Source organism: Rattus norvegicus, chromosome 3 (assembly GCF_021556685.1).
Source record: "Rattus norvegicus strain SHRSP/BbbUtx chromosome 3, alternate assembly SHRSP_T2T, whole genome shotgun sequence".
NCBI classification, from domain to species: Eukaryota; Metazoa; Chordata; class Mammalia; order Rodentia; family Muridae; genus Rattus; species Rattus norvegicus.
Genome location: NC_141536.1, coordinates 91,705,982 through 91,718,350, shown reverse-complemented (window position 1 = coordinate 91,718,350; position 12,369 = coordinate 91,705,982). Strand labels below are relative to the sequence as shown.

At 39.0% G+C, this 12,369-nt stretch overlaps 1 protein-coding gene and 1 pseudogene across 8 annotated transcripts in view; one reads left to right on the top strand and one right to left on the bottom strand.

Moving 5' to 3' along the window:
• Nucleotides 1–12,369, top strand: part of Elp4 (elongator acetyltransferase complex subunit 4) — a 222,973-nt gene that overhangs the window by 3,852 nt on the left and 206,752 nt on the right. For all 8 annotated transcript variants that reach the window (XR_015683419.1, XR_015683418.1, XM_087654482.1 and 5 more), the window contains exon 2: nt 542–577. Coding sequence is in view for 6 of the 8 variants with exons in the window: in XM_087654482.1 (XP_087510608.1) it covers nt 542–577 (36 nt within the window). In the remaining 2 variants the exon portion in view is untranslated. The remainder of the gene's footprint in view (nt 1–541; nt 578–12,369) is intronic.
• Nucleotides 11,371–11,703, bottom strand: Rpl35al6 (ribosomal protein L35A like 6; annotated as a pseudogene).

Here is a 12,369-nt window from a genome sequence, read left to right as displayed (position 1 = left end):
TTGAATTCTATATTCATGGTATTAGCCTAGTTCACATGCTTAAAAGAACACATTCTAATATTAATACAAATATATTGTTTACTTTCCTTCTTATTTGAATTGACAAAACTTAATTTTATATTTAAACATTTCTAAACGTTAGATATAATCTTTCTAAAAAATAATTAGAATTCTTAGTTCCTATGAGACTTACTCAATTTGAAAGTAGAACTTTTAGCATTCACTGTATACATGGTCTTGGATGTTGAGTTAATTTACTAACAAGTGTTAAATACAACATTGCAGTGTTTAACCACAGCTGTATTGGGTACTTCCTGGTTATGTCAGGAGAAAGGGGACACTATAACATATTATGAAAGTAAATATAGTATGTAACTATGCTAAAATGTAATTATGTCAGTAAGCCATTGAGTAAGGTATTGCAAAAATAATTCAAATATTGTTCACAGTGGCAGTTTCTAATGTTATTGAGATACCTGTTCTTGGTGAAATCTAATCCAAAAAGTTAGTGATTAATTTTCTTCTCGTATATCATTTTCAGGTGGAGGTTTAGCTGTTGGAACACTTCTTCTGATCGGTTAGTATAAAATACATGCTGTGATCCTTCTTACTGATTTAGTGAGTTTCTCTCTTTGAAATTGATGAGCTTTCTGAGGATGTGAAGTCAGACTGGAACTTGATGATACTTATTTAATTCAAAATTGAGATGGGCAGACATATATGAAAATGTAGCTCCAAACATTTAAAATGTTTACTCTTCACTGTGCTCCATTTTAAATTTAAATAAATTTAAAGTAATGTCAATTGCTTTTCTTGAAAAAAATAAAATCTCAATATTAAGAGATGAATTTTAGTGATTGATTTTAAGAAATGGAAAAATTAATGTATGAGTGTATAGATGTGTAATACATTGCTCAGATTTTGTTACTGTTTTATTGAATATAAAATGGCAAAGTAGGCCAGATTTTTTTCCATTTTTAAAATGATTATAGTTCTTATTAAAATATATAGCCCAATAGGGCATATTTCAGCATAGATAATTGTCTTCCAATTATAGTAAGCCTCATCTATTCCACAGTGAAACCAATCTTCTTAATGTTTAACCTATTTACTTTCAACATATCTACTGTTTCTAGTTTAGTCTTGAATCGTCAAGCCTACTTTTTTACTTAACCCCATTAAAATTGAAAATATCTATTTTAACGCCTCAAGTTTTCCCTAACCTAAATGGGAATCATTTGATTATCTGGCTGTGAGCGATAGAGTGGCTCCTTGTTCTCCCCATGTCTTCTTGATATGTGGTATTTCTGTTTCATTGCCTAAAACTGATAGAAGAGTTCACACTGAGTGAGACCTATAGTCAGGAAACTGAGGCTATAAAATATAATGATCTAGACATTTGTTAGTACCAGGCACCAATAAAAATAAGTTTATGTTAATATATTTTTAACATAGCAAGGAACTGTTGCAAATGTTTTTGGAAGATTTTCTCCAAGTGGGATTATAATACAAAGTGATGATCCTTAAATTTTCACATACACACAGCATTTATCTAGTGAAGCTAAACCCTGGGAAATTCAAAGTTATCTATAACATCTCTACCTATCTCTGCTTAATCACTGAAGGATAATGGTAGTAGTTGGAGAGTTGTCCATCATTTGGTTCTTGCTTTATATATGTTTCTTTCTTTACTTAAGATGATTACTTTATAAATTATTAAATTCATATTACCTGTATTTCATTCATAAAGTGAGATTTGTGGAGCAGAGTAACTAATTCCAGTATTAGAATTTTGCTGTACATCTAAATACATAAATTTGGTTTTTGAATGAGGCATTTTTAATTTTTAATTGTTATGATAATTTCATACATAAGTATTTAATATTTACCTCATGCTCACTTCTTCTATCCTCTTCAATTCCTCCTCTGTCTACTTTCTCCCAAATTCATGACCTCTTCAATAATTGTTACACACACACACACACACACACACACACACACACACACACACACACACGTATGTATCTCTCTCTTTCTCTCTGTCTTAGTTAGGATTTTACTGCTGTGAGCAGACACCATGACCAAAGCAACTCTTAAAGGACAACATTTAATTTGAGCTGGCTTACAGGTTCAGAGGTTCAGTCCATTATCATCAAGATGAGGGTATGGCAAAGTCCAGGCAGGCAGGGTACAGGAGGAGCTGAGAGTTATATCTTCATCTGAAGGCTGCTAGGAGAAGACTTAGTTCCACACAGCTAGGATGAGGGTATCCAAGCTCACACGCATAGTGACACACCTAATCCAACAAGGCTACACCTATTCCAACAATAGTGTCACTTCCTGGATCAAGCATATACAAACCATCATACACACACACACACACACACACACACACACACACACACACAGAGGGAAGGAGGGAGGGAGGGAGGGAGGGAGAAAGAGAGAGAGAGCTACTGATTTTGTTTAGTGTGTGAGTGTGTGTGAGTGTGAGTGAGTGTGTGTGTGTGTGTGTGTGTGTGTGTGTGTGTGTTTAGTGTGTGTTTTTAGAGCTGATCATTAGGAATTAGATTACCCATCAAGAGGTTTACCTCTGGAGAAGACTGCATCTCCATCTCTTAGCAGCAATTGATTGCCTATAGCTCTTCAGTCTAGGAATGTAGAGTTGTAAATTTTCCCTCATCCACATTGGCATGTCAACTGGCAGGTCTTGTTTAGGAAACCATATTGTTAAAACTACATGGGTGCAACTTCTCTGTCAAACATAGAAGAGTCTATATTGTGAGGCTGCAGCAGATATACTGGTCCCTTATTTCTTCCAGTCTTTGCATCTTTTCCTTTACAGTGTTCTATGAGCCTAAAGTGTAGGGTTGTGCTGTAGATATTTTAGTTGAGGTTGGATGCCCCCATGATCAGTAGTTCTTTATATTTGACCAGTTTTGAGTTTGTGTAGTAGTCTTTATTTGCTCCAAAAAGAAACTTCTTTGATCAGGGATAAGAGATATGCTTATCTCTAGGTATAAAAATAAGTACTTAGGGACTAGAGAGATGGCATGGCTGTTAAGAGATGGTTCTTGCCAAAGACCCAACTTCTATTCCCAGCCCTGACACAGTGGCCCACAAACATCTAATGACTATGCACGTGATACACTGACATATATGTAGACCGGACACACATATATAGAATAAGCAAAAATCTAAAAGATATTTAGAATCCAATTAGAAATTATAGTGGTTTGGGAAAATGGCAGTTGTAGGTTCTCCTCTAGAGTCCATGGCCTTACCAGACATGGCTAGTTGGCTAAATTTACTGTATCAGGGATGAATTCCCTCTTACTGAGCAGGCCTTAAATCCAATTAGACAAATGTCGTTACTCCCAAGATGGAAGTGACGTTATTTGTACCCTTGGGAATATCCTGGACTGGTCATTGTTTGTACCCTTGGGAATATCCTGGACTGGTCATTGTTTGTACCCTTGGGAATATCCTGGACTGGTCATTGTTTGTACCCTTGGGAATATCCTGGACTGGTCATTGTTTGTACCCTTGGGAATATCCTGGACTGGTCATTGTTTGTACCCTTGGGAATATCCTGGACTGGTCATTGTTTGTACCCTTGGGAATATCCTGGACTGGTCATTGTTTGTACCCTTGGGAATATCCTGGACTGGTCATTGTTTGTACCCTTGGGAATATCCTGGACTGGTCATTGTTTGTACCCTTGGGAATATCCTGGACTGGTCATTGTTTGTACCCTTGGGAATATCCTGGACTGGTCATTGTTTGTACCCTTGGGAATATCCTGGACTGGTCATTGTTTGTACCCTTGGGAATATCCTGGACTGGTCATTGTTTGTACCCTTGGGAATATCCTGGACTGGTCATTGTTTGTACCCTTGGGAATATCCTGGACTGGTCATTGTTTGTACCCTTGGGAATATCCTGGACTGGTCATTGTTTGTACCCTTGGGAATATCCTGGACTGGTCATTGTTTGTACCCTTGGGAATATCCTGGACTGGTCATTGTTTGTACCCTTGGGAATATCCTGGACTGGTCATTGTTTGTACCCTTGGGAATATCCTGGACTGGTCATTGTTTGTACCCTTGGGAATATCCTGGACTGGTCATTGTTTGTACCCTTGGGAATATCCTGGACTGGTCATTGTTTGTACCCTTGGGAATATCCTGGACTGGTCATTGTTTGTACCCTTGGGAATATCCTGGACTGGTCATTGTTTGTACCCTTGGGAATATCCTGGACTGGTCATTGTTTGTACCCTTGGGAATATCCTGGACTGGTCATTGTTTGTACCCTTGGGAATATCCTGGACTGGTCATTGTTTGTACCCTTGGGAATATCCTGGACTGGTCATTGTTTGTACCCTTGGGAATATCCTGGACTGGTCATTGTTTGTACCCTTGGGAATATCCTGGACTGGTCATTGTTTGTACCCTTGGGAATATCCTGGACTGGTCATTGTTTGTACCCTTGGGAATATCCTGGACTGGTCATTGTTTGTACCCTTGGGAATATCCTGGACTGGTCATTGTTTGTACCCTTGGGAATATCCTGGACTGGTCATTGTTTGTACCCTTGGGAATATCCTGGACTGGTCATTGTTTGTACCCTTGGGAATATCCTGGACTGGTCATTGTTTGTACCCTTGGGAATATCCTGGACTGGTCATTGTTTGTACCCTTGGGAATATCCTGGACTGGTCATTGTTTGTACCCTTGGGAATATCCTGGACTGGTCATTGTTTGTACCCTTGGGAATATCCTGGACTGGTCATTGTTTGTACCCTTGGGAATATCCTGGACTGGTCATTGTTTGTACCCTTGGGAATATCCTGGACTGGTCATTGTTTGTACCCTTGGGAATATCCTGGACTGGTCATTGTTTGTACCCTTGGGAATATCCTGGACTGGTCATTGTTTGTACCCTTGGGAATATCCTGGACTGGTCATTGTTTGTACCCTTGGGAATATCCTGGACTGGTCATTGTTTTGTTTTCCAAACTGTGCACCTGTGTAAGACTCTTGATCTCTTGATTGCTTTTCTCCCTTGGCAGGTTGATTATTAGGAGAAAGTAGGAAAGCCAGTCTTCAGGGAGGAAGAGGCTGACTCCTCCAAGTCTCATGCAGAAACTGTATGGCATGTTCAGCAATAAGATAACTTGCTGTAGGCAACTAAGAGCAATTGCAACAGCAATAGCCTATATTATTTTGGGAGTATTGGGTTCAGTAGAAAATAGACTATCAGGATTTGTAGATAAAGTATAGGAACTGGTAACACATGTAAAGAACATAGAATAAGACAGACAGATGGAAGGGACATGCAGGAGCTTTGAGATGGCAACTCCATCAATCATAGGCATAGAAAATGAAGCATCTCAGGTCAGACCAGATCTCCATCAATAGCATAGGGAAAACTCCAAATTAAGGGAAGACATACTTATATAGATCCAAGAAGGACATAGAACACCATATAGACAAGACTAGAAAAGAAACTCTTTGTATGTTATTGTTATAAACAGTGGATATACAGAACAAAAAGAGGCTATTAAAAGCTGCAAGACAAAAATTAAACAAAACAGAAAACACAAACCACAAGTCATAAGTAAAGGAAAAACCCACCAGAATAACAAACAGCTGGTCTCCAGGTAGAAACTTTAAAAGACTGAAGAGCCTAGATCAACATAGTCCAAGTTCTAGAAGACCACAGATGCCAACCGAGACACCGTCCTATAGCCTTCTTTAACAGCCATAAACAGTGGGACAGGAGTTAGATCCCTTTGAGGAATGATGAAACACTTGTATATGTTGGTTTTTCTAAACTGAGGTTTCAAAATTCTAAATGTGAAGGATCTTACTGAGTGCACAGTGAAGACACAGTTACAGATTGGTAAAAATTCATATTTTACATGGTCATTATTTCTCTATTATAGCAGAACATTTCTGCTTAAAATGCTAAAATCTTGTCAGCTATGGTAGCGTATATCTTTTAACCCATCACTCTGGAAGCTGAGACAGGAGGATCTCTGAGCTTGGGGCCATCCAGTACAAGTGTACTGTAGTTATTTACATACATACACATGAGTGCAAATGTGCATGTGTGTGCGTGTGTACCCCTTGGGGGTTGGTGTGGAGGCCTATTTAAGGTCACTGATTTGATCATCCTTCATGTTATTTTTTAATGCATTTTTGTTTTACGTGTAGGGCTGTTTGCCTGCATGTATGTCTGTGGTGCATTATCTGTATGCAATACTTGAGGGAACCAGAAAAGGCTGTGAGAGTCCCAGGACCTGGAATTGCAAATAGTTGTGTGATTTTGGTAATCCACCTCTGGAAGGGAGAACAAATGGTTTTAACCACTGAGCTGTCTTTCTGGTTCTTCACCACATTACATTTTGAGATTCTGTTTCTTCACTGAACTTGAAGCTCAGCAGTTAGTTATGTCTATGACCACTCCCAGGACTAGGATTTCAGATGAATATCACTACAACTGGCTTTTATGTATGGGTGCCAAGGATCCCAACTGAGATCTGCCTGGTAGGTTCTCTATCCTGTCATTCTTCTGTCTCTATTGTGAGTTGGTAAACCATTTTCTCATGAACTGGATTATTCTTTACTTATCAAGGCAGTTGTATGTGTGACATGTACCTGTGTCTTTTCAAAGCAGTGTATTTATAGTTTCAAATGAAGTTTAACTATGGAAACTAGAACTAGTGAGTGTTACTACCAAAACTCCAAAAAGTTTATTCCTCCAGAATATCGCAAAGTAGCTAAATAGGAATGTATGAAAGACCATCTCGTGAGGAGTAAACCACCAAAGGTAATTTTCATAATACAAACTTGATTTTGTTAACACAGCTGAGAAAATCAACTAATTAGGAAGAAGGCTTTATTTTGGCTCATAGTTTCAATGCGGTCAGCACATGATCAGCTAACTCCTTTGATGTGGGCCTAAGTGAGGCTGAGTAACAATGGCGATGAGATGGTAGAGCAGAGGACCTTGCTCACTTGTTCCCACTGCACTGAGGAAATAGAAAGGAAGAGGCACAGCACAAGGTGTTCTTCATAACCAGCCCCAGGGACCTTCCTGCAATGAGGTCCCACGTCCTAAATTCCCACCATCTCCTGATAGTCTGTTCAACTGTGCGTCCATCCACGGATTGGTATTTTGAAGATACCAGAGTCCTCATTATTTAATTGCCCTCTAAAGGCTTCATCTCTGAACGCCACTACATTGAGGACCAAGCCTATGATATATGATGTTTTAGGGAATGTTTCAAACAAAACTATAACAACACTGAAACAAGCTTTGAGATGATTTGCACTGAAATTGCCTCAGACCATTTGTTACTTGGGTAAATTTGCAACAACTTAAAAGTATCAAAAGGGAAGTGTTATCAGATAATGGATCTTCATGTGTTTGCTGAGATGCTGATTATCAAACCATGTTTTTATAGAAGCTGCCATTAATAAAAATATGTTACATTGATGACTGTTGTTTTTAAAGTGTCTCATATTACATAATTGCAGTTGTAGGAGTAATAAAAGATATGTTGCTACCCAGTTAGCTGCAAGTACAGATACTTCTCTGTGTAGTTATTTTAAGTTAGAAGATTCTTAAGTTGAACCACAGTAAGTTGAGGATTGCCCATAGTTGTAGAAATATTTTTGTTTTAATTATCTATTACTGTACTCCAATAATTAATAAAACTTTAATAGCTTACAAGAACACACATTTTTCTGTGGGTCAAAGAGCTAGTCAAAGCTTAGCTGAGGAATTCTCCAGTGGCTGTAGGCCATGGCTGGATTGTTTTTATCTAAGTATGTGACTGTGGGCAAAAGCTTCTGGACCCCCTCCCTATCAGCAGTGTTCAGTTCTTTGCTAGCTATCTGAGCCCCAGGGCATTTCACAAGGTAGCTTCCAGTTTTCTGAAAACCATCAGGAAAGAAAGTCTCTCAACAAGGTAGATGATGTTCCAATCTAGGAAACAAGGGCACCCTGTCTCTTTGCTCCATTTTCTTGCTTAGTAGAAAGTCACAGCTTCTACTGCATTCACTGAAGATTCCTGAAGTCAAAGAAACAGGAAACAGGACCATGGGAATCACCTCAGGACAGACCCATCATACGCTTCATTATTTTAACTTCATATTTTTGGCGAGATAAAAAAACAGAGCTTTCAGGGTTTTCTCTTGTGGAATATTTAAATACCATATGCTGTCTTCATCTCACTTGAAATTGTTGAGCTACATTTTTCTTCCAAACATAAATTTTGAATATTCTTTTTATACAGTTACTGGAAAGCCACCTACCTCTCTTAAAGCTGGCTGGACAGGGTTGTGTTAATTTACCTTTGTGTAATTTCCACTGCTGTCTTTGTGCTGCAAAGGTGGGGTTAAACAGTTGCAGCAGTCACCATATGTTCCACAAGTTCAATTATTTATGTCCTTCTTTTTTAAAAAAGAAGCTTTTTATATTTTTAATTTATTCTATCATAGTACCACACAGTGAAGCAGAAGCACTAAAGTGGACAAGACAACCAGATCTGAATGCATGCTTTTAGCCAAATCACCTGTCATCTGTTTTGAAGTAATTGTAGTCAGCACTGTTAGGCAACAGAAAGCTTGCATTCAGCCCTTTACGACCTTTGAACTAGAAGTTGGTAGCACAGGGCACGACAACATACAGTGTATATATAACATGTAAATGTTGTAAATGTGAGAGGTATGAAAAAGACTTAAAGTGTAAGAACAGGTTGGAAGCTGAAGGAAAAAACTGCACACATGAGAAGTATTGACAGTAAGAGGACGTCAGCTCAGCAGGCTTACACAAAGGCAATGGACAGACCTCCTCAAGTAGGAAGTGCATCCTCTCAAGAGTTCAGCTTCATCCTAAGTTTCTTACTTCCACTTGTGTGACTCAAGCTATAAAGCTTGAGAATGTTCCCGCCATCCCCCAAACTACACACTGCACCAAGCAAATGACTCCTGGGGCTGCAAGTCATGTCTAAGGATGTGTCACGATGGCTTTTACATTTTAAATATTTTTAACTCTTTGTACTCTCTAGTTTTAGTGCTATTTTTCAAATTTGGGCCATAATTGACCATATTTAGTGAAATTACTATAATATCTTTTTAAGATGTCCCTATTTTTAGTGTTTTCTTATAGACCCTTCCCATTTCTTTCCATAATTAACTAATATAAAAACTTAAACATGATAGACGAACGTAGAACTATGTTCTGTGTCAACACAAGATCCAATGCTCTTTAAGACTAAGGGCTGGAAGTATGGCTCAGTGGTAAAGGGATTGCCTAGGACGTGCAAGGTCCTGGGTTTAGTACATAGTACCAGAAAGGAAAAAGAAACACACACACACACACACACACTCACACACACACACACACTCACACACACACACACACACACACTCACACACACACACACACTCACACACATTTCTTATGCTCATGTTAGTCTCACAGTGGTATCCCATCGAAGTACCAGTCTCTTTCTTTTGTTTTCCAGGTCAGGCGTCTCCTCTAGAAAATCTTGCGTAGCTGTTGTTTCATTCTCCCTTTCTTTTTCTTTTTTCTTTTTTCTTTTCTTTTCTTTTTTTTTTCTTTTCTTTTCTTTTTTTTTTTTTTGGACCGAACCCAGGGCCTTGCGCTCACTAGGCAAGCGCTCTTCCACTGAGCCAAATCCCCAACCCTCATTCTCCCTTTCTTTACAGTAGGTACTCTTCCCGTATAACTCCTTAGTTCTTTAGTATTTACTCACTTTACTGTGTACCTATTTGTTGAAACTACCTGATTATGACTATTTAACCTTTTTAGTTATGTAGAAGTTCTAATGTCACAGGAAAAATTTAGAAATAGTGGATGAATGAATGAGTTGAAAGCCTTGAAAAAAATAATTTTTAGTTGTCAGTTATAAGTAATAATGGAAAAGATAAGTAATCCTGAGTGTTTGAGTAATTAGATAAGAGATAATTTTGAATGAAGTGTTAGTAGAAAAAATAGAGTTAGTTCCCAAAGTCTCGTATTTACCACATGATATAAACTGTTGGCTAGCTTTAAAAGTCTTTATAGTATATACAAAACCTAACACTTAAAAATCCAATATCTTGGAATCTGATATACCTGTCTCCTGAGAGACTCTACCAGAGCCTGACAAATACAGAGGCGAATGCTAGCCACAAACCATTGAACTTATAATGGGGTCCCCATTGGAGGAGTTAGAGAAAGGATTGAAGGAACTGAAGGGGCTTGCAACCCAATAAGAACAACAATACCAACCAACCAGAGCTCCCAGGGACTAAAACACTACACAAAGAGCACACATGGACAGACCCATGGCTCCAACTGCATATGTAGCAGAAGGTGGCCTTCTTGGGTGCCAATGGGAGGAGAAGCCCTTGGTCTTGCCAAGACTGGACCCCTCAGTGTAGGGAGATATCAGGGTGGGGAGGTGGGAAGGGGTGGGTGGTTGGGGAAGTGGTAACACCCTCATGGAAGAAGGGGAGGGAGGATTGGATAGGGGGTTTATGGTTGGGAAACCGGGAAAGGGGATAACGTTTGAGGTGTAAATAAAAAATATCCAATAAAAAATCTAATATCTCTTAACTGTGCACTTTTGTAAACTAAAGAACTAGTTATACTTCCAACATATAATAGCACAGGGAAAATATCTGTTATTTTTAAATGGAAGAACTGAGACATTAAATAATCTACCAAAGCAAAATGGGAAAAAAAAACAAATTCTGCAGCTCCATGGTCAGCATTTAGTGTCCATAATGCAGTTGGCTAGTTTCCAAAAGGGCTTGACTCATCCCAACCCTCCAACTCCCTACCTCGGCACACAAACTCTCCCATAGGTATACTCAAGCGTCATTAGTTCTCCTTGGAGAGCATCTCATGGTCCTGGCTTCTCTAACATCTCTGGGCCTCAGTTGCAACTGAACCTTCACTTCCTTTGCTTTACTTACTGTCCTTTTAAGGCTTGTCTGCAGGGTCTCGGTTTCTGCCACATATTTGTCCTTAGATATTTCTCCACGACCCCTCTGTCTTGCCTTTTTTATGCCTACAAAACCAGTACTATGTGGATGGTACATACAACATTTCTAGTTGTGCTGCTAGTTTTACTCCTGTGAGCCACACTTGTACCATTTTCTCTGGACTTATCCTAAAAAAATACTATTCACATCCCATTCAGCAATTTCACATCCCATGTTATGCTGATCTCCTTAACAATTATAGCAGTTTTCTTACCACTAATCTGAACACCATTCTGTCTTGGTGTTTCTTTTTTTTACTTTGTTTCACAAATCTACTTTTATTTATTTACTCTCTACTAGTTTAAATCCGGGATGGGTACAGCATCACACGGATTCTGTGTCCAATGGCCTTAGCAGGAAGGTTGCTTCGGAATTTGGCACGAACCATGCCACTGTTTCCATGGGCCCGAGTTACTTTTCCCCAGATCACTCTGGTTTTGTTTGGTTTGCCTCCAGGAGTCACTGTATTGTTTTTTGCTTTGTACACATAAGCACACCTCTCGCCTAAGTAGAACTCAGTTTCATCTCGGGCATAAACACCTTCAATTTTAAGAAGAGTCCTGTGCTCTCTTTGGTTCCTGAGGCCTCGCTTGTAGGCAGCAAAAATGGCCTTGCACCATAGCCTTCCAGACATACTTGTTGGTTTTATTTTTTTTGTTTTGTTTTGCTTTTTTTTTTTTTTAAGTCTTGTTCCCAGCAGGCCTCCAAAGGCACCAAGATGATGGAGAGAGACTGTCTTGGTGTTTCTTCTGCCAAACAAATCAGTCTATTACCCTCAAACTTAACCCTATCCAAGTTCTTAGGACATAGGCAGAAAGTAGTCAGGTTTTTTTTTTTTTAGATTTATTTAATTACTTTATGTATATGAGTGTTTTGCATGCATGTATGTATATCAGACGTGTGTATGCTTGTTGCCCTCAAATCAGAAGGATGTTGGGTCCCTTGGAACTAGAGTTACAGATGATTGTGAGCCACCATGTGGGTGCTGGGAATCAAACCCAGATGCTCTACAAAGGTAACTGCTAACTCTTTAAGTGCTAACCTAACTCAAGCAGCCAGTATTTTGTACAAAATATCACACAAATGGCCTATCCAAGTTTCTAGTAGTGTCATTGTTCTCTGAGACCTTGTGAGCCAGGCCTTCACTATTCACATACCTCTCAGCAGTCTTATCTTTTAAGCTCCCATAAGAACAGCCTCATGGCACTCAATGCTTTTTTAGCCCAAAGTCCTAAAGACTTCTACATTTCCTTTCAAAACAGTTCCCAAAGTTGCACAGCAATGGCCCTGTTCTCTATAC